This window comes from Procambarus clarkii, chromosome 59 (assembly GCF_040958095.1).
Source record: "Procambarus clarkii isolate CNS0578487 chromosome 59, FALCON_Pclarkii_2.0, whole genome shotgun sequence".
Lineage (NCBI taxonomy): Eukaryota > Metazoa > Arthropoda > Malacostraca > Decapoda > Cambaridae > Procambarus > Procambarus clarkii.
This window is the reverse complement of record NC_091208.1, coordinates 23,125,489-23,148,114: the sequence shown is the minus strand read 5'-3', so window position 1 is coordinate 23,148,114 and position 22,626 is coordinate 23,125,489. Positions and strand designations below refer to the sequence as shown.

At 47.1% G+C, this 22,626-nt stretch overlaps 2 protein-coding genes across 2 annotated transcripts; one reads left to right on the top strand and one right to left on the bottom strand.

Moving 5' to 3' along the window:
- Nucleotides 1-313: 313 nt before the first annotated feature.
- On the top strand, nucleotides 314-5,781 carry LOC123768287 (protein embryonic gonad-like). Its single transcript, XM_045758746.2, has 2 exons — nucleotides 314-391; nucleotides 4,461-5,781. Exons 1-2 carry the CDS (start codon nucleotides 314-316, stop codon nucleotides 5,682-5,684), a joined length of 1,302 nt encoding a protein of 433 aa, XP_045614702.1. The 3' UTR covers nucleotides 5,685-5,781.
- A 4,257-nt stretch (nucleotides 5,782-10,038) lies between these two features.
- On the bottom strand, nucleotides 10,039-21,317 carry LOC123768143 (uncharacterized). Its single transcript, XM_069307144.1, has 8 exons — nucleotides 21,286-21,317; nucleotides 19,342-20,018; nucleotides 17,114-17,347; nucleotides 15,769-16,032; nucleotides 13,866-14,093; nucleotides 12,430-12,519; nucleotides 11,276-11,409; nucleotides 10,039-11,231 (listed from the first exon to the last, which is right to left on the bottom strand). The coding sequence occupies exons 1-8, from the start codon at nucleotides 21,315-21,317 to the stop codon at nucleotides 11,211-11,213; spliced, it is 1,680 nt and encodes a 559-aa protein (XP_069163245.1). The 3' UTR covers nucleotides 10,039-11,210.
- Between the last annotated feature and the right edge of the window lie 1,309 nt (nucleotides 21,318-22,626).

Below are 22,626 nucleotides of genomic sequence, written 5' to 3'. Positions count from 1 at the left end.
GAAGTGACTCGAACCCATACTGCCAGGAGCAACGCAACTGGTATGTACAGGACGCCTTAATCCGCTTGACCATCACGACCGGACAATAAGGAAGTGATAGCCGAAGCTATTTGAACCACTTACTGTCCGGTCGTGATGGTCAAGCGGATTAAGGCGTCCTGTACATACCAGTTGCGTTGCTCCTGGCAGTATGGATACGAGTCACTTCTGGGGTGTGAGTCTTCAGTTGCATATAGTCCTGGGGACCATTCAGGCTTGTTCGCACAGGTGTGTGTGTATGTATCAGAGAGCCTAACAGCGTGTCTCTCCACAGATGAGCCAGCTGTGTAAAGTGTGTGGGGAGCCTGCTGCGGGGTTCCACTTCGGAGCCTTCACATGTGAAGGGTGCAAGGTGAGTGTCTTAGGTGGTATACCAGGTGTGTCAAGGTACAGTGTAGTTACATGTAGCCCCAGGGTAGAACATTATGTGGGGCGGCGGGGTAGTAGCTGGGATCTCAAAAGGCAGCATCAGCCCTATTATTTCTCTCTTTCCCCCCCCCCCATCCCCTCTCTACCTTCCCTCACTCCTCACTCTCTCTCCTACCCATTACCCACTATCCTCTCCTCCCCCCTTCCCCCTTCCCCTTTCCCCCCATCCCCAATTTATTCCGTACAGTTTTGTTCAAAATTTGGGGCATAAATTATATTTTTTTCGCTACTTCAACTGTCTGGATGATATTTGGCGCCACAATATCCTCAGCTCAGAGCCCATAGGATAAGCATTAGACCGTATCCAGCACTCGGAGTCTTCAAGTGATGTGTGTCTTCTGCGTCACAGTTGCTTACACCTGCGTCATGGTCGTGACGCAATGCTTGCATCACAGTGGTTCTCCCTGTGGGTGCCAGGCAGTAGGCCTTCACAGCCCATCTTAACTTACATCTGTCTTCCAGACGTATAATTCCGTTACATTTGGCGTTATAAAGTACTGTTTTTATGCGTAAAATCTGTAAATTATTTAGTAATAAAATCTTAAATCATGGGAAGCCTCAGCGTTATCGGTAAGGTGTCTGTAACGCCTGGCTGCTGATAGCAACCAGGCTTTTGCACCTGACAAAAGACTGAAGCACATAATGTAAGATGGATTTTTTAAACCATTCCTTTGTCATTAATACTCCTTATTACTTGTGTTGGCTCTCGGCACTAGTACTGAGGTAATTCTGAGAAGGAAGGAACCTTCCCCCTCAGGGTACAGCAGACATATGTAGCCCCTGGGTACAGCAGATGAATCATATGTGGCTTCAGAATACAGCAGTCATATGTAGGCAAGGACTTCATTTTAGCCAGTTGGATCAATTTCTCACTCACATATTTCGCGTTAGAACACGCACGAAACGCGAGTCTTGTAATAATTAAGTGACCGCTGGTACAGTGATGACTTAAAGAAAAATGCTCCTAAGAATGACTTAAAGAAAAATAATTATCGAGTGGCTGGCCGTCTTGTGTTATAATGGCCTACTAGACTGTCTGTGTATATTATATATATATATATATATATATATATATATATATATATATATATATATATATATCTTAATATATATATATATATATATATATATATATATATATATATATATATATATATATATATATATATATATATATATATATGTCGTACCTAGTAGCCAGAACTCACTTCTCAGCCTACTATTCAAGGCCCGATTTGCCTAATAAGCCAAGTTTTCTTGAATTAATATATTTACTATAATTTTTTTCTTATGAAATGATAAAGCTACCCTTTTCACTATGTATGAGGTCAATTTTTTTTTATTGGAGTTAAAATTAACGTAGATATATGACCGAACCTAACCAACCCTACCTAACCTAACCTAACCTATATATATAGGTAAGGTTAGGTTAGGTAGCCAAAAAAAGCTAGGTTAGGTAGGTTAGGTAGACGAAAAAACATTAATTCATGAAAACTTGGCTTATTAGGCAAATCGGGCCTTGCATACTAGGCTGAGAAGTGAGTTCTGGCTACTAGGTACGACATATATATATATATATATATATATATATATATATATATATATATATATATATATATATATAAAACGGTATACTGTCTATACTGTTATCATTGATACTGTCAGATTGTTCTTTGACGTTCAGAATTCAGAGGTTTGCATAATAAAAATTAGAACTAAGAAATCAGAAGACATATACGAACAGTTTTAAGTACCTAGAATAATGTTTGAGTTGCCAATGACCGCCGCAACACGACCTTAATGTCTGTTCTTTAGTTTCAAACATCTCCCAAGCCCTCAAAATAATTATGCTGTATTGCTAAACATATTTTTTCATTAGGGAATATTAATGAGGACTGCGCTTACCGAGTCTCGTGGCTGGTTAACTCGACGCAGTAATTAATAATATTCCGTTGCCCGTGAGAGCCAATAGCCGCTCGTCCTTTGAAACTTGGCGCCAACATTATTGCCACTCTCGGCTTGGCGGGAACTCTGTCGAGCAACGCACGCTAAAAAGAACTTACAACCCATTTATCTCTACTATATATATGGGATTTTCCTTATATCTGTTCATGTTCCCATAGCTGCCATTTAGGATTAATAATAATAGGCGTTAATAGTAAATTTGGAGGAAGAGAAGGAGGGTAATATGCGAAGAAACATTTGAAGAGAGAACAGTCGACATCTCATCCTGGAGCGCGCCGCTCCATGGGCGAAAAAATGAACCGCCAATGGCGTGTTTTTGCTTGCGTGTTAGACCAACGCATTAAATGATTAGGTGGAAAATCCGTGCACAATAGCACGTTGTGATAACCCATATTTACGGTGATGGTCGATACTATCTCACCACCTGGACGCGTCGTCAATTGAGCAGCGTGAAGCGCTGACCAACACGGCGTGCAGGGATCGAAGCCTGGGATCGCGGGTAGGAGGTATTAGTGAGCCATTTGCCAGGTAAGCAGAAGAGACATTAACATAATGACTTACACGGATTGGACAGTCACGCGCGGCTTTGTTTCTCGCGGCGCGACCATTAACTACCGTCCCCCCCCCCCCCTGTCATCCCGGACGGAGAGTCACTAGACGGAAGGAAGGAACGAGCGTGAATAAAAGATTGGACAGATATGATAACAAAAACAGATAGGCTGCCAAAAAAATCAAGAAAATGAACCAAAAATAGTATTGTTCAGATCCTTCATGGCGACCATGGCGCGGGGTCGGAGAACCCCGGCATACTGACACTCATATACACTATAGAAAAATAAGAATGAAACTTTTAACTTAAATCATGAAAACCTCTTTATTACAGCTCACGACCAGACTCCCAGGGCTTGGGATTGAGGCTCGGGCTGGGACTTTAGCTGGGGTTCGAGCTGGGACTTTAGCTGGGGTTCCGGCTGGGACTTTAGCTGGGGTTCCGGCTGGGACTTTAGCTGGGGTTCCGGCTGGGACTTTAGCTGGGGTTCCGGCTGGGACTTTAGCTGGGGTTCCGGCTGGGACTTTAGCTGGGGTTCCGGCTGGGACTTTAGCTGGGGTTCCGGCTGGGACTTTAGCTGGGGTTCCGGCTGGGACTTTAGCTGGGGTTCCGGCTGGGACTTTAGCTGGGGTTCCGGCTGGGACTTTAGCTGGGGTTCCGGCTGGGACTTTAGCTGGGGTTCGGGCTGGGACTTTAGCTGGGGTTCGGGCTGGGACTTTAGCTGGGGTTCGGGCTGGGACTTTAGCTGGGGTTCGGGCTGGGACTTTAGCTGGGGTTCGGGCTGGGACTTTAGCTGGGGTTCGGGCTGGGACTTTAGCTGGGGTTCGGGCTGGGACTTTAGCTGGGGTTCGGGCTGGGACTTTAGCTGGGGTTCGGGCTGGGACTTTAGCTGGGGTTCGGGATGGGACTTTAGCTGGGGTTCGGGATGGGACTTTAGCTGGGGTTCGGGCTGGGACTTTAGCTGGGACTTGGGCTAAGGATTCAGGTCGTGCAGATAAAAGGGTTGGACGTCGCTCAGGATAGAAACTCAGACACTCTGAACTTCTGCCTGGCACGCTTAAGGATGACTCAGGAGCACCACCAAGGCTCCTTCTACGGTTACTTGTACGATAAGCCTATTCTGAATGACGGGGCAGTAATGAATCATCTGATTATGCCTATCAGAAGCTGTCTTTTTCTTAGTAGATCATTTTATGCCTATCAGAAGCTGTCTTTTTCTTAGTAGATCATTTTATGCCTATCAGAAGCTTTTTCTTAGTAGATCATTTTATGCCTATCAGAAGCTTTTTCTTAGTAGATCATTTTATGCCTATCAGAAGCTGTCTTAGATTATTTTATGCCTATCAGAAGCTGTCTTAGATTATTTTATGCCTATCAGAAGGTGTCTTTATCTTAGTAGATCATTATAGGTGGCCCCAGGAGCCTAAACCCTAAGACACCCTCAAGATGTCCCCACTAACAGCCGGTTTCTTTACAGTCGTTCTTCGGACGGACGTACAACAACTTGTCGTCCCTGAACGAGTGCAAGAACGGCGGTCGCTGCGTCATTAACAAGAAGACGCGGACGTCGTGCAAGAGCTGCCGCTTGCGGAAGTGTCTGATGGTGGGCATGTCGAAGAGCGGGTCGAGGTACGGTCGACGGTCCAACTGGTTCAAGATCCACTACCTGATGCAGGGGAGCACCAGCGGCGCCACCAGCACTACCACTACTACCACCAGCACCGCTACCAGCAGCACCACCAGCGACATGATGTTGAGTGAGAGTTCCTCTACCACCACTATGTTGGCGACGCCATCTTCTCCCGGTCTCCTCAGTCCCTCTATAAGTCCCTCAAAGACATTCAGTCCAGATTTCAGAGATTTCAAGGACTTTAAGCTCAGTCCGGACTTTAAAATCAGCGCAGATTTCAAGTCAGGACTTGAGTGCAAGGGGCTGAACTCGCCGACACCCTCGTCATCAGAGTCTCACAATTCAGACTCCTCGTTAGAGCTGAGTGAAAAGTCTCCGCTGTTCCCTAGTTACCCAGACCAACTGTACCCTAAGGACCTGTTGTCCCTGTACAACCTGCCGGGGCTGACGCCGCACCTACCACAGTACGTGGCTCCGGCCTCCCTAGCCCACCGCTACCTCTATCCTTACTATCCCTCGCTTCTCTCAGTCTACTCGCGCCGCCAGTACCTCGACTCCCTCCTCCAGAAGGCGCGGCAGAGCGAAGTCTCGCCTCCGGTTGACCCTGAGGAAGAGAGTAGAGACTTGGCCTCGCCCAACAGGGAGTTCGCTCCTCCACCCAAGTTTTTCAAGCCCAATCACTCTCGTCCTCACCCCGACGTGAAGGTGGCGGTGAGAAGCAGCTCCAATCACTCTCCTGTTAGGGGAGTCCCGCCTCTCCGTCAGCAGGAGCTGCAGGGGCGGGATATCCCACCGGGATACAATCCCGGGCATGATCTCACGCCACGAGGCAGCCCGGAAATAGTTCCTGTAGCCGCCACGGCGCCCCAGGACCTTCCCATCGACCTCAGCGTCAAGAATAAGTCACCAAGTCCCCCAAGAGTGGACTCGGAGGACGAGAGATCAGCCTCGAACAGTCCACACGGAGTGGTGGAGGAAGAGAGAGAGGAGAAGCCGCAGGGAGGAGAAGGAAGCAGGAGAAAGGAGGAGCAGGAGGCGCCACTAGACCTGAGTGCCGCAAGAACAGGGTAGCCGCAGTGTGAGCCACACTGACTGCTGCTGCTGTGTCCAAGCAGACAAAAAGGAATGTCACCACTGACCGATGGCTGTCAGGGCCTCCCTCTCTCTCTCTCTCTCTCTCTCTCTCTCTCTCTCTCTCTCTCTCTCTCTCTCTCTCTCTCTCTCTCTCTCTCGCGAGAAAGAAAACTTTTCACAAACATTCACGAATATATTCTAGTGGTATTGTTGTCAGAGTTCACCTCTCGAATTTGCAGCGCCCTGAACTCACAAAACTTCATGGCCCTTAGCTCACAAGACTGAAGAGCCTTGAACTCACAAGACTGAAGTGCCTTTAACTCTCAAAACTGGAGTGCCTTGAACTCACAAGACTGTCAGTACTCAGCCTGGGACAGATTTCTCTCAACAAACCACTGGTGTATTTTAGTAACAATTCCTAAAGTGCCATTGAAAGTACAAGTTTTCTATATGATCATTGTTGACAATGTAATGCTTTTACCTGTGTGTAGTGACTCTACCTGGGTGTAGTGACTCTACCTGGGTGTAGTGACTCTACCCGGGTGTAGTGACTCTACCCGGGTGTAGTGACTCTACCCGGGTAGTGACTCTACCCGGGTGTAGTGACTCTACCCGGGTGTAGTGACTCTACCCGGGTGTAGTGACTCTACCCGGGTGTAGTGACTCTACCCGGGTGTAGTGACTCTACCCGGGTGTAGTGACTCTACCCGGGTGTAGTGACTCTACCCGGGTGTAGTGACTCTACCCGGGTGTAGTGACTCTACCCGGGTGTAGTGACTCTACCCGGGTGTAGTGACTCTACCCGGGTAGTGACTCTACCCGGGTGTAGTGACTCTACCCGGGTGTAGTGACTCTACCCGGGTGTAGTGACTCTACCCGGGTGTAGTGACTCTACCCGGGTGTAGTGACTCTACCCGGGTGTAGTGACTCTACCCGGGTAGTGACTCTACCCGGGTGTAGTGACTCTACCCGGGTGTAGTGACTCTACCTGGCTGTAGTGACTCTACCTGGCTGTAGTGACTCTACCTGTGAATATATGTATGTGTGTAAATATTTACAAAGACTTGCTGTAGTAAATCCAGTGTTAATATATATTACGTAAATTTGTTGCATTAACCACAGCAGAGATGACTGGCTCTGGCTGTGTGTGGGGCAGAGTCCAGTCTTGCACCTGATTGGTTCACCACCAATGTTACTACTCAACCTTAATTGTGGCTAGACAATGACAGTCGCACGATCACTCCTGCTGGTCAACAGGTGGAAACCATAGATCAATTAACTGTGTGTGTGTGTGTAAACGGTGTTTTTGTGTGTATATGTGTGTGTGTGTGTGTGTGTGTGTGTTTGTGTGTGTGTAAACGGTGTTTTTGTGTGTATATGTGTGTGTGTGTGTGTGTGTGTGTGTGTGTGTGTGTGTGTGTAAACGGTGTTTTTGTGTGTATATGTGTGTGTGTGTGTGTGTGTGTGTGTGTGTGTGTGTGTGTGTGTGTGTGTGTGTGTGTGTGTGTGTGTGTGTGTGTGTGTGTGTGTGTGTGCGTGGGGTGCTTAAGGCCTATCAATTGCACAAGGGCTATTAAGGCAGTGACACAAGCTTGCAAACCATCGACCATACATATTTTAATCTTGAATATATTCATGGGCTAAAATAAAGCCTCAGCTAATGTATATACACCAGAAATGGTAAATACCTCTCGGTGTATATATATATATACATATACACCATTCCAGCTAGTCTTGTACAGCACACTAAAGTACTCCTGTCAGGAGTTTGACCTACCCCAGGGCGGTGAGGCGCTCCGTTAACACAAAAGGTGACCCGCTCCCCCTGCTAACGCCTCGTTCCCCTGTTGTAAGACTCCACTTAATGCATTGTTTTGATCTGTTGTATTCCCGTCCACTTTATTTTCCACACTTGTATAAGTTAATCTTCACTTATTCGTTCCTCTTGCTTTATCTACTAGTAGTCCCTTACACCTACACCTGGGATACGATCGTCGCGGGGTGTAGCGTTACTCTGACCCTGGTGGGGGAGTGTAGACAACACTGCTGGTTCCCCACTGACGGGGTGTTCGTATTTGGATCTGTAAACTGCTTCACACGTTCGAAACCACGTAATTATATCCTTTTTGTTGGTGATCACTGCATAAGGTATTCCGGAACCTTGACAACCACGCCAGGGCTCGTTAGTCTTCACACTAACGATGAAAATAACGAGTTGCAGAAGATCCTGTGTGTGTGTGAGTGTGAGTGTGTGAGTGTGTGTGTGACAGTGTGAGTGTGAGAGAATGAGAGTGAGTGTGAGTGTGTGTGTGTGTGTTGGTCGACATTGGTCTCTATACTGAAAGATATAATTGTTCTTTATGAACCAGAACAAATAATTATCTTAATATTCCAGTATTTATTTTTGAATATATATATATATATATATATATATATATATATATATATATATATATATATATATATTAATTACTCCAATGTACAGCCTGATAGGGTATTTGAAAGTCAAGTCAACAGCGCCCATTGGCTCGCAGGTCTGACTGGCACGATGACGTCACAACACCGTTTACCAACAACATTTTAGCATTCATTATGACGTCATAAAGAAGAACCAATCAAAATGTTCTATCGTCTGGACTTGATGACGTCATGCTTCAGAACCATACGCAGGGTTCTCTGAACATACACTAATATGGTTCTTGTATTTATATGACTCGTGACGCAATGAGAGGAGTTTTCAGATAGTTTCCTGGATATGAATGTCAATGGCAACATACAAATAGATCAAATGCTCTCTGAATTTGAATCTGAATGACGCAATTCTTATAAACCAATCAAATGGCTCTCTATGCTGACGTGTTCCTGACGTCATTCCAAGAGCCAATCAAATGGCTCTCTATGCTTACGTGTTCCTGACGTCACTCCAAGAGCCAATCAAATGGCTTTCTATGCTTACGTGTTCCTGACGTCATTCCAAGAGCCAATCAAATGGCTCTCTAGACATACTTGTTCCTGACGTCATGGCAAGATCCAATCAATCAGCTCTCTAGATATGTTTGATATAGATGGCAAGTGTAGTAATCAGTAGCATAACGCTTTGATACGTTCGCCAGTCAGCGGGTTTCCTGATGTTCAGGAACTAATCAGATGAAGTTCACATCACACTCAACTCTACACTCGCAAGTATACTGTTATGCTGCTCTATATATATAACAGGTATACCTATACGTATTCTCCATGACAGGTCAGACCATGACTGATGCCGTGCCAGTTTGTGACCTCTTCCATGACAGATTGTGACCCCTGCCGTGTCAGACCCTGACCCCTGACGTGTCAGACCCTGACACCTGCCGTGTCAGACCCTGACCCCTGACCCCTGCCGTGTCAGACCCTGACACCTGACCCCTGCCGTGTCAGACCTTGACCCCTGACCCCTGCCGTGCCAGACCTTGACCCTTGACCCCTGCCGGGTGACCTCGCCAGCCTCTGGGAGCGTAGTAGTCTGTGAATACCATATTTATTTTAAGAAAACTGTCGGTGCCATCTAGCATGTAAGGTTTAAAGTAATATAAATAAAAGCTATGATAGTTACGGGTTTCTCTCTCAACCTTCAAGTGATCCCTCTGTCACCTACCCTAGTGACTCCTCCGTCACCTGCTCCAGTGATCTTCCAGGTGACTGTAACGTCTCTTCTCCGGCTCAATCTACAGGTAAGTTGCGAATATCTGTCGGGAGAAGCCAGGTGGTCCTCAGGAGCCACTCTAACTACTTCAGCGAGGAATTACCAATAGGTGATCAGTGTCATCCTGTTGGCAGCCTGTCTCAACATTTGCCCTCTCAATAGGCCTACTGATCAAACGAGTCAAGTCCCCTCAGTAGGCCTACTAGCCTCTGCAAACCAGGCCACAGAGTCACCCAACCATTTAAACTCATGTATGTGTTGCTCCTGTTTATTGTACATACGAGAAAGTGAGGGAGAGTGAGAGTGAGGACTCCGCCTCTCACTTTCCCTCTCACCACTTCTCTCAGTTCGTGGATGTTCCGAGGAGACTGAAATTCCCGGAGTAGTTTAATAACGTTTTAACTTTCTCTTCATTTTTCCCTTTATCCTTGTTTTCCCTTTCATTATTTCCATCTCCTTTTCTTGTCTCTTTCCCATTCGTAACCTTCCTCCTAATTGGATGAAAACCAATCCCTTCTCATCACTTTTCTATTTCCCATCTTTTTTTCCCCCTTCGATCCCAATAATTTCCTCTTCCATTTCTAGCTCTGCTATATATTCTTTCCCATACCCATCCCAGTCCTTCCCTTCCGTTCCCTTCCCTTGAGGCTGGATAGAAAAACACGACTGTTCATATTTTCCGATAAATTTGGATCACTGGGCGAGACGGAAGTCTGAATCACAGTCAACTAATACTTCAAGTACGTTCGTTTTCTTTCATTAAAATATAAAATAAAAATGTGGTTCAAGTTATTTCTATTTTACGGGTTCTTCTGTGCTGCTTTCCGGCCGTCACCAGCAGACTACAGGAGAGCCACACACAGTGGGGTCACCAGCAGACTACAGGAGAGTCATACACATTGGGGTCACCAGCAGACTACAGGAGAGTCATACACATTGGGGTCACCAGCAGACTACAGGAGAGTCATACACAGTGGGGTCACCAGCAGACTACAGGAGAGTCATACACAGTGGGGTCACCAGCAGACTACAGGAGAGTCATACAGAGGGGGGTCACCAGCAGACTACAGGAGAGTCATACAGAGGGGGGTCACCAGCAGACTACAGGAGAGCCATACACAGTGGGGTCACCAGCAGACTACAGGAGAGCCATACACAGTGGGGTCACCAGCAGACTACAGGGTACTCATACAGAGGGGGGTCATCAGCAGACTACAGGGTACTCATACAGAGGGGGGTCATCAGCAGACTACAGGGTACTCATACAGAGGGGGGTCACCAGCAGACTACAGGGTACTCATACAGAGGGGGGTCACCAGCAGACTACAGGGTACTCATACAGAGGGGGGTCACCAGCAGACTACAGGAGAGTCATACACAGTGGGGTCACCAGCAGACTACAGGAGAGTCATACACAGTGGGGTCACCAGCAGACTACAGGAGAGTCATACACAGTGGGGTCACCAGCAGACTACAGGAGAGTCATACACAGTGGGGTCACCAGCAGACTACAGGAGAGTCATACACAGTGGGGTCACCAGCAGACTACAGGAGAGTCATACACAGTGGGGTCACCAGCAGACTACAGGAGAGTCACACACAGTGGGGTCACCAGCAGACTACAGGAGAGTCACACACAGTGGGGTCACCAGCAGACTACAGGAGAGTCATACACAGTGGGGTCACCAGCAGACTACAGGAGAGCCACACACAGTGGGGTCACCAGCAGACTACAGGAGAGCCACACACAGTGGGGTCACCAGCAGACTACAGGAGAGCCACACACAGTGGGGTCACCAGCAGACTACAGGAGAGCCACACACAGTGGGTTCACCAGCAGACTACAGGAGAGTCATACAGAGGGGGGGGGGGGGTCACCAGCAGACTACAGGAGAGTCATACAGAGTGGGGTCATCGGCAGGCTACAGGAGGCGTCACGGAAGTAGTGGTAACCCTGGGCGTCCAGCAGGATACAGTTCTCGGCTGTACCACCGTCTGGCTCCACCACGTTAGAGCTCACAAATCCCCAGAATGGCGACCCTGGAGAGAGAGAGTGACAAGTGTTACAGCCAAGGTGACGTGCGATGACAAAGAAATACATATACCCCCCAATAAGCAACCCTAAAATATATATATAAAATAGGTTTTATAAATAGAAAATAAATATTTTATTTCAAAGCTCTCTTCTCTTCCCCTCTTCTGCCTTTCTTCCTCCATAATCATCCCTCTAATCAAGCACAATCGACTTGAGAATGGTCCAGGACGGACCGAAGCGTCGTCGTCCCTTCACCTTCTAGTGTGTGGTCTGGTCAATATAATCATCCCTCCCCTATTCCTCCTTTCCCTTCCCTTCCCTTCCCTTCCCTTTCTCCCTAAATCCTCCCTCCTTCACTATACTATCCACTATGTCCACGAGGTCAATGAAACTGTTGCCTCAGTAACAATAATGATAATTCTGTGAGTTTCGTGAGTGTGATTTCCCGTGTTTATCTGAAGTTGTGGTGTAAGATGTAAGTAAGTAAGTAAGTAAGTAATTATCAAAAGAAGGCACCAAACCGGGAAGGCTATGTAAGGCGTAAGGTGTAAAGCCTCCTTGTCATTCACCGGTGTGCTTGTGGGTCGTATGCAACACTTGGGTTGGCTTCCGGAGGGGCCTCCGGGTTTCCTGTGATTTCAGTAGAAATACGGTTGTATGACTTTAATAAACTCAGCGGTGGTACAATGATAGAGGCTGTGGCTGGCAATACTTTGGTCGCGGGTCCGCGTCGCCTAACAGTCCCAGTGGATTTTCTCAGCGATAAGTAATGTCAATGATAAAGGAAATATCTCAATGATAAAGATCTTCTCTATAATAAACATTTTCTCAATGATAAAGGAAATATCTTATCAGAAGCAGCAGGAAAGCGTTCTCTAATGTAAGTTTACAAATATATTAGACAAACACATTTGTTCTCGTGGGTCTTCCCTTTCAAAAACATTTGTAAGAATATTATTAAATTATCACGAATGATTGTAATTGTCAAGAGTGTGCTAGGACAGAGGTGAAGGGAGGCAACGCACCCATAGTGACGGGGTGTCCGTCCGTCCACGCCCACACGCCCTCCGTCGCCGCGTCGGAGCCGCCCACCCAGAAGGAGTGACCAGCGATCCCTGCAACACACAGGTGGTGATTATTGATCCCTACAACACACTGGTAGTGATCAATGAGTGTTTCCTTCCTGGTGGAGGTAGAGGTATAACCCCCAGTAGCCTCACCTTCCTGGTGGAGGTAGAGGTATACCCCCCCCCCCCCAGTAGCCTCACGTTCCTGGTGCAGGTAGAGGTATCCCCCCCAGTAGCCTCACCTTCCTGGTGCAGGTAGAGGTATCCCCCCCAGTAGCCTCACCTTCCTGGTGGAGGTAGAGGTATACCCCCCAGTAGCCTCACCTTCCTGGTGGAGGTAGAGGTATACCCCCCCCCCAGTAGCCTCACGTTCCTGGTGGAGGTAGAGGTATACCCCCCCCCAGTAGCCTCACCTTCCTGGTGCAGGTAGAGGTATCCCCCCCAGTAGCCTCACCTTCCTGGTGGAGGTAGAGGTATACCCCCCCCAGTAGCCTCACGTTCCTGGTGGAGGTAGAGGTATACCCCCCCGCCCAGTAGCCTCACGTTCCTGGTGGAGGTAGAGGTATACCCCCCCAGTAGCCTCACGTTCCTGGTGGAGGTAGAGGTATACCCCCCCGCCCAGTAGCCTCACCTTCCTGGTGGAGGTAGAGGTATACCCCCCCAGTAGCCTCACGTTCCTGGTGGAGGTAGAGGTATACCCCCCCCGCCCAGTAGCCTCACCTTCCTGGTGGAGGTAGAGGTATACCCCCCCCAGTAGCCTCACGTTCCTGGTGGAGGTAGAGGTATACCCCCCCCCCGCCCAGTAGCCTCACCTTCCTGGTGGAGGTAGAGGTATACCCCCCGCCCAGTAGCCTCACGTTCCTGGTGGAGGTAGAGGTATACCCCCCAGTAGCCTCACCTTCCTGGTGCAGGTAGAGGTATACCCCCCCCCCCAGTAGCCTCACCTTCCTGGTGCAGGTAGAGGTATACCCCCCCCCCCCGCCCAGTAGCCTCACCTTCCTGGTGGAGGTAGAGGTATACCCTCCCCCCGCCCAGTAGCCTCACCTTCCTGGTGGAGGTAGAGGTATACCCCCCAGTAGCCTCACCTTCCTGGTGGAGGTAGAGGTATACCCCCCAGTAGCCTCACCTTCCTGGTGGAGGTAGAGGTATACCCCCCAGTAGCCTCACCTTCCTGGTGCAGGTAGAGGTATACCCCCCCCCAGTAGCCTCACCTTCCTGGTGGAGGTAGAGGTATAACCCCCCCCCCGTAGCCTCACCTTCCTTGTGCAGGTAGAGGTATACCTCCCCCCCAGTAGCCTCACCTTCCTGGTGGAGGTAGAGGTATAACCCCCCCCCCCCCGTAGCCTCACCTTCCTTGTGCAGGTAGAGGTATACCTCCCCCCCAGTAGCCTCACCTTCCTGGTGGAGGTAGAGGTATACAGCTCTGAGCTGCTCGATGTCAGTGATGGCGGCCAGCTCCCCGGACAGACCGTGACAGGCCTGGCGGGCGTCCGCCCACGTCTCCTCCGCCCACGTCATGAACGACAGACACAGGCCGCCCACACTGACGAAGAAGGGCGGACAGTCCAGCTCCTCGGGCGTCGCTGATGTGAAGAAATAGTAGCTAACAATGACCAGCCAGTCTATAAGTAGAATATTTAACGTCTATAGTTGGAGCCCAGACGCTTCGGCCTAACTTCATCCAACTTTGCAAGGTGAATGGTCTGGGGTACGGGACAGACAGACAGAATTCAAGAGTAAACAGAATGCCAGGCGTTACATTCTGACTCCCAAAACGATTTCTGGCACTGCCCGGCGGTTAAACCTAGCTAAATATTTTGAAAACAAAAATTTTCAAATAATTTTTCTTCCAATAATATACACCATTATTCACTGAACCAATGAAAACATTAACATAAATTTTCTGCTGTTCATACTTTGGCCATAATAGCATGAAAGAAACGATCCTCCCAAAGTTTCAAAAGTTTCCTCAAGCCTCACCTCTTTTTTACGCAAACAGGTAACCATTATATTATTAATAAGTTACACTGCTGGGCTCCTCCCATCAGCGGACACATTCTAAAAGTAGTGTATTATATTATTTTTATAAGAAAGGCAGAGACAGAGAGACAAATACACAGAGACAAATAGAGAGAGAGAGAGAGAGAGAGACAGACACATAAACAGAGATTCCGAGATAAACAGAAACATATAGTGGTGTTAATTTATATATATTATATTATATATACTAGTATATTTTGGTAGCAGTCTTTCCTGTAGACATATATTATTAAATATGACCGAAAAAGTAAGATTAATAATTCTAACACGAATTTTCTCAATATTTCTTATGTTTCTTTTCACTGTCGATGGTAATTGAAAAATCAGTTCTCCAAAATTCATTTTTATTTCTAGTCTGACGCGACACTTGAACGCGTTTCGTAATAACGTATTACATTTTCAAAGACTTTAGTTTATACACACACAACGGTAACCTGTAAACACGGTAATCCAATATATCTCCGATACTCCGTATCGGAGATACGTTACAGTTACGTTACGTTATAGTTGCATGTGTGTAAACTAAAGTCTTTGAAAATGTAATAAGTTATTACGAAACGCGTTCAGGCATCGCGTCAGACTAGAAATAAAAATGAATTTTGGAGAACTGATTTTTCAATTACCATCGACAGTGAAAGGAAACATAAGAAATATTGAGAAAATTCGTGTTAGAATTATTAATCTTACCTTTTCGGTCATATTTAACAACATATGTTTACAAGACTGCTACCAAAATATACTAATACATATATATAAAATACCAACAACAACAATATGCTGGCGTGGTTGATCTTATAGTATAAGCTTTCTATGCTTCTATTTTCTTTCTCTCGGGATTAGGAAGAACAATCAAGTTACCAACATTCATGGTAAAGAAACAAAAATGAATGTCGTTCCACTCTTGAACACCTTCAGGTATGGAATGAATACACAAGGTGCAAATTTATCTTGAATACACATGTGAAACAGGTGAGGTGTGTGTGTGGGGGGGGGGGGAGTAAAGGGTACACATAGGTAAAGAAATAGGGGGAATAATTAGGATGGATGCCAATCACACACCAGGTAAGGCGGTGGGTGGGGAGAGTCTGGCAGCGTCCCGTGGCACTTCTTTGATATCAATCCCGCCCCACCCATGCTAGGCACGTACCACATAGCAATTACAGTTAAAAACTTGAGCGAGATTATATAAACCCTCGTTGATTCTGATTTAAATATACCATATATGATATATTACTTTGAAATTATAGAGATTCTTACGGGTATGGAGCAGCTGTGGTGATTGTTCACACAGCGGCGCATTGAGGCCGGAGCAGTTTCTATCATTAATGTAGAACTGATACAAGCGGCCTAACTCCATGCAGTCTTCCCCTCCATTAACCTGAGTATCATCCGGCTGCTGCTTTGTTTCACTCGCCGTCCAGAAGGGGGTGCCCATGGGGACTGCAAGACCAGAGGACGTCCGAAAGTCCCCCTCCGTCGCTCTGTCAGTCCCGTCGATCCAGTAGCTTTCACCATACAGACCTGTGGAGGTACACACACTCAGACCTGTGGAGGTACACACACACACTCAGACCTGTGGAGGTACACACACACACTCAGACCTGTGGAGGTACACACACACACTCAGACCTGTGGAGGTACACACACACACTCAGACCTGTGGAGGTACACACACACACACTCAGACCTGTGGAGGTACACACACACACACTCAGACCTGTGGAGGTACACACACACACACTCAGACCTGTGGAGGTACACACACACACTCAGACCTGTGGAGGTACACACACACACTCAGACCTGTGGAGGTACACACACACACTCAGACCTGTGGAGGTACACACACACACTCAGACCTGTGGAGGTACACACACACACTCAGACCTGTGGAGGTACACACACACACTCAGACCTGTAGTGGTACCATGGGATAAGTTTCCTCCATCTCAAGTCCCGAAGGAACAGGTAAGCCATAATAATACAACCTTCCTGCACCAGCCAGCTCGACCTCTCCGGCTGCCACAACGGACAGAAAATGGTGTATTAAAACAAACGAACCGAACCTAACCGAGTGACAAATGTATAGAACACGTGAATGTTGGTGAGCCGCAATGATTTATAGTACATCATATTTTGTTCATTGGGGATTTGCCCTGGAAATGTGATGTATTATTCAAGTAGAGAGGTTGCAGCAGCGCGGCTTGTGGCGCAATGTCTCCAAATTCGTCGTAAATGGTATCAAATTATATTGCAATTATATGCTATTTAATGTGCCAACACTGAGCAAGCAGCCCAGGTGTTGCGTCTTGGTGCTGCTCCCTTGGTCGCCTCAACACCAGGGGCAACACTCACATACTGATATATATAATATAATTACACTTAGAAGTGAATGATGTAACACAGATTTAGTAGCGGGGCCAAGAGCTTAATCCCAACACAAACAAAGGAAGTCCGTGCATGGTGGCGCGGGTCCTCACTCCGGCCTCCACTTGGGGCGCCTCGTCTGGTCCTCAGGGACATGTTGGACAGCCAGAGATTCTTTGTTCAAAATAACTTTCAGTCGCCATAAGTCAGTACGTGAAGGTGTGGCGGAGCTCACCGTTGTCATGAAGGTAGTCGATGATGTTCTTCAGGCGGGTGGCTGTGAGGACGGCCGCCAGCTCCCCGTCCAGTGAGTGACACATCTGGCTGGCTTCCTCATAGGTCAGCTCCGCGAAGGTGGCGAAGTAGAGGCACTGGTCGCCGACAGGCAGGAAGGGCACGGAGCACCCGCCAGAGGTGGTGGCAGCACCCAGCTGGACCCCGGGCCACTGGTCACTCTCGTACCCGCTCGCTGTTAATGATGTACCTTGGTCATTGATCAATTCACTTGAAGGTCGCTGCAAACGCTTGGAGAGCATTTGAGAAACACTTTACCACACAGTTATTATTCAAACTATACAGGTTGTTTGAACTATCTTAAGCATACTTAACCCAGAGCCAACACCTGGCTACCATGTGTCAATGCCTCACCAACACCCTAAAGTTGCAGTGTGTAGATTCCTCGCCACACAACACATTACATCTCAAGCAAAATTTAGGATACAACAGAGAGCCATTTCAGAAAATCATAATGGCGGAGACAACAATTTCCAGAGTACTAACACATGAATTGGTTCCTTAGGGACACTAAATTGTGAGGAAGGAAAGATGGAGACTATAATTCTGGAAATAATGATGGTATCATCTTACGTGGGATAGTGGTGTTGTGATGCCTTGTAACTGCTCTCATCCATCTCCCATCGTATTATCCACCAACATTATCACGGCCACAATATATAAAGATACGGGGGTTATCACTTGTCTCTGGTCGAAGTGTGAGGCGGACACGACTTGATTTAGTAGTCACAAAGTTTTGAACAGCAGCAGAACAATATTTTGGCTGCGTAATGACGATGTCGTCACTTGGCGGTCTAGATCTCTGTTTCGGTATGTAATGGCGTCAGGTCTGCCCTCCTCCCTCCTCTTCCGGTCAAGAAGAAAACTCGCGTATATTATTTACTCATTGAGGCGTAATGTCGGTTTATAAATTCGAATTAACGATGTTAATTCAGTTAAATACTTTAGGAATTACGGAGTTTCTTATAGTTATATAATTTATAAGAAGTAATACGAGACAAATTAAGTTTCCTGACTGACTGTTGTGGTGTGTGACGTAGCAGCCAGGCGGCTTCCGCCAGCCCATAGATGGCGTGGCTCTGTCTTATTAACTACGTGTTAATTTGTCAATTTAACCTGAACAGAAAGTAAATATTATCGTTCATTGTAAAATTTTACAATTAAAAGTTGGTGTAACAAATATTTCCTACAATGTGTACGTTCTCAGCAGGTGTGTATTTACCCAGCAGGTGTGTACTTACCCAGCAGGTGTGTACTTACCCAGCAGGTGTGTATTTACCCAGCAGGTGTGTACTTACCCAGCAGGTGTGTACTTACCCAGCAGGTGTGTACTTACCCAGCAGGTGTGTACTTACCCAGCAGGTGTGTACTTACCCAGCAGGTGTGTACTTACCCAGCAGGTGTGTATTTACCCAGTAGGTGTGTACTTACCCAGCAGGTGTGTACTTACCCAGCAGATGTGTACTTACCCAGCAGGTGTGTACTTACCCAGCAGGTGTGTACTTACCCAGCAGGTGTGTGCTTACCCAGCAGGTGTGTACTTACCCAGCAGGAGTGTACTTACCCAGCAGGTGTGTACTTACCCAGGTGTGTACTTACCCAGCAGGTGTGTACTTACCCAGTAGGTGTGTACTTACCCAGCAGGTGTGTACTTACCCAGTAGGTGTGTACTTACCCAGCAGGTGTGTACTTACCCAGCAGGTGTGTACTTACCCAGCAGGTGTGTACTTACCCAGTAGGTGTGTACTTACCCAGTAGGTGTGTACTTACCCAGCAGGTGTGTACTTACCCAGTAGGTGTGTACTTACCCAGCAGGTGTGTACTTACCCAGCAGGTGTGTACTTTCCCAGCAGGTGTGTACTTACGCAGCAGGTGTGTACTTACCCAGCAGGTGTGTACTTACCCAGCAGGTGTGTACTTTCCCAGTAGGTGTGTACTTACCCAGTAGGTGTGTACTTACCCAGCAGGTGTGTACTTACCCAGCAGGTGTGTACTTACCCAGCAGGTGTGTACTTACCCAGCAGGTGTGTACTTACCCAGCAGGTGTGTACTTACCCAGCAGGTGTGTACTTACCCAGCAGGTGTGTACTTACCCAGCAGGTGTGTACTTACCCAGCAGGTGTGTACTTACCCAGCAGGTGTGTACTTACCCAGCAGGTGTGTACTTACCCAGCAGGTGTGTGGACATGAGGGTGAGGGCAGCGAGTCTCCACATGTTAGGGACGGCGGTCACAGTTGGTCCACACAGCGAGACGTTCAGAGCAGCAGTTGGTCCACACAGCGAGACGTTCAGAGCAGCAGTTGGTCCACACAGCGAGACGTTCAGAGCAGCAGTTGGTCCACACAGCGAGACGTTCAGAGCAGCAGTTGGGACACACAGCGAGACGTTCAGAGCAGCAGTTGGGACACACAGCGAGACGTTCAGAGCAGCAGTTGGTCCACACAGCGAGACGTTCAGAGCAGCAGTTGGGACACACAGCGAGACGTTCAGAGCAGCAGTTGGTCCACACAGCGAGACGTTCAGAGCAGCAGTTGGGACACACCGCGAGACGTTCAGAGCAGCAGTTGGGACACACAGCGAGACGTTCAGAGCAGCAGTTGGGACACACAGCGAGACGTTCAGAGCAGCAGTTGGTCCACACCGCGAGACGTTCAGAGCAGCAGTTGGTCCACACCGCGAGACGTTCAGAGCAGCAGTTGGGACACACAGCGAGACGTTCAGAGCAGCAGTTGGTCCACACCGCGAGACGTTCAGAGCAGCAGTTGGTCCACACCGCGAGACGTTCAGAGCAGCAGTTGGGACACACAGCGAGACGTTCAGAGCAGCAGTTGGGACACACAACCACCTTTGGACAAGAAGGTAAGATCTTCACACACAGGTGAGCTGCTTATCTGCAGTCAGAATATTTCTCAATTCTCAGTGAACGAATCTCAAGAAAAGTTTGAAACTACTGAGCAATTAAACGGGAACAAGTACAGGAATTTAGTTTTTTTCTCGGACCAAGTCTAATTCATAATATTATCAGTGATACTCTATGATAACTGCTAGTTAGAACTAACCACAATGCAGAGAAACGTTAAGATGAGATAAGACTATAATTGTTGATAAACCTTCATATCCCCATCGTGGTGTTTCGGTTCGTCGTAGTCAACATTTATTCTTTACTCTCAATGTCCACACTGGGGAGCTGGTTATGGCTGTTGATACTTCTAGTTACTTTACCTGATGGAAGACACCCTCCCTTCCCCTACCTTCTCCTATCTCCCTCCCCCCCCTTCTCTCTCTCTCTCATTTGTTCGTTACCTCCCTCGACTTCACTGCTGATCCGTGCCGGTGCGTGGCCTATGCAGCCTGACCTAGTCAAGTATGATATCTTACACTTTACTGGAGTAATATCGTATCTCCCATTTGAAGGTTCACGTCATGTTCTAATGCTTGCATCAACACGTGTTTTGATTAACGTGCAGAATTATGAACTAATTCATGTTTTTTATTAATGCTAAGAACTCAGTTATTTAAACCAATTTTAAATGCAGACTTACTTTCAACAGTCACCAAAGCTTTGCTTTTTCACCAGATAAACTGTCGCTGTGCAGTCTGTAGTGCCAGTCACAGGAGTAATGAGCTGCAGGAGGTAGTCAGCAAGCGTGTGCAGCTCCAATGGTTCCGTTTAATTAATATATACAGCTTGCATCCCTACCCAGGTGCTCCCGTCCCACCACAGTCACGAGGAGCAGGCTAGTCACCCACCGACCCAGAAAGATATCATCCACCCAAAAGCAGTTCAGTCTCCCTTAAATCTACTCCAAGAAAGAGAGTTGACGCAGTGAGAAATATCTGCATTAAACCTACAAAGTCTTATGTAAAACTTATTATTAAAGGTCATATGAAAGCATTTTTAAAATAACCGTATTTAAAGCCAGTTTAAAAATATGTTAAGGTTGATTTAAAGAATTAAACTCTTGCTAAATAATGGCGACAATTTAACTCTTGCCGATTTCCTTTATTATGTGAACCTGAAGATGATTCTAAATATTCTTCTAGACTTTGTTTCCCCACTTAACCTGCCACTCTCCTATTACTGTGTTCTTCATCGTCACCACCACCTCTACCATTTGTTCTCTTTGCACATGTGTCTCTTCATGTTCAATAGCAGGTAAAACACAGGTTATTCCCAGGCTGTGTATAACTTGTTCCGGTTGACACCCAACGTTAACCAAAGCACACAAAACATTCGGTGCTCGGTTACCTAAATGTTTGTGTATCTATATTTCATTATTGTAAGAACTAAAGGTATCTGACACACTATCGAAGCTCAAATTGGGTTTTAATAGTTTTGGGATATTGTCATTAATGTAAATTGGGGATGTACCTTTGGATGGCATATTACGAATTGGATTATTCCAGATGAAACTGATTTTCAGGGTTTATAAACATTTATTTAATTCATTGCAGTTCTTGAAGACCGGCTGCTTCGGTGAGAACTTACTAATACAAAAAAGGACCAAAGTCAGTCCAGGTATCCATAAGGAATGTACTCTTTCCTATCACTGCTGGATGATGATGCACAAAATTATAAGATGGATTAAGACGGAAGAAGGTAACAAGAGGCTACAAGATGGCCTCGACAAACTGAATGAATGGTCCAACAAATGATTACTTGAGTTTAGCTCAATTAAGTGTAAAACTAATGAAACTAGGGAAGAGCAGGAGGCCGGGCATAAGGTCCAGATGGGATATAAAATACTTTAGAAACCAGAGAGAGAGAAAAAAAGATCCTGGGATCGATATCACACCGAACTTGTTTCCTGAAGCACGTTTCCGTCTACTCCCGCCTGCCTCCCAAGTTTGTATAGTAGCCTTCTGTGTGGTACTGTATCAAAGGCTTTTTGCCAGTCCAGAATATGCAATGTGTGTGCGTGTGCGTGTGCGTGTGTGCGTGTGCGTGTGCGTGTGCGTGTGCGTGTGCGTGTGCGTGTGTGTGTGTGTGTGTGCGTGCGCGCGTGTGTGCGTGTGCGTGTGTGTGTGTCTGGAAGGGGAGGGATGCGTGCATGCGTGTGTACGTTGTGAGAAGGGGCGGGGGATGTTTTTATTCCATAAATATTGTTGTTTATCTGAAAATTGTATTTTGGAATAATACATTAATTGTTAAGATAATTACGTAAATGACCGACCGGTTCCCCGAGATAAACTTTCTGACTGTACGCAGTAAGCGGCTTCCTGTACACAAGGAACTCCTCCTCCCTCGTACTCTCAACTGCCAGCAGGCGTTTCTCACGCTGTCGTTACAAGCGCAATGCATCAATAAAAGTAACGACTCAACTGATAACGTTTTCTATGCATCGAACTCAATAGAAAAGGTGGGTTGCCTCGTACATTTCTGATTACGCTAAAAGGTTAGATATTTTACGGAGTGTCAGGGAACTGGGTGCTGGGGGGTCCTTGAGTCCACA

Bases quoted from the DNA above. Each gene is read 5' to 3' on its own strand.
- LOC123768143 (XM_069307144.1), bottom strand. From the start codon at position 21,317: ATGAAGAGACACATGTGCAAAGAGAACAAATG. The intron at 17,348-19,341 runs GTAAGTACACAC...CATCATTAACAG, and splicing joins CATGTCCACACACCTGCTGG to CGAGCGGGTACGAGAGTGAC. The intron at 11,232-11,275 runs CTCTGTATGACT...CCCCCCCCCCCC, and splicing joins GTAGCCTGCCGATGACCCCA to CTCTGTATGACTCTCCTGTA.
- LOC123768287 (XM_045758746.2), top strand. From the start codon at position 314: ATGAGCCAGCTGTGTAAAGTGTGTGGGGAGCCTGCTGCGGGGTTCCAC. The intron at 392-4,460 runs GTGAGTGTCTTA...GTTTCTTTACAG, and splicing joins TCACATGTGAAGGGTGCAAG to TCGTTCTTCGGACGGACGTA.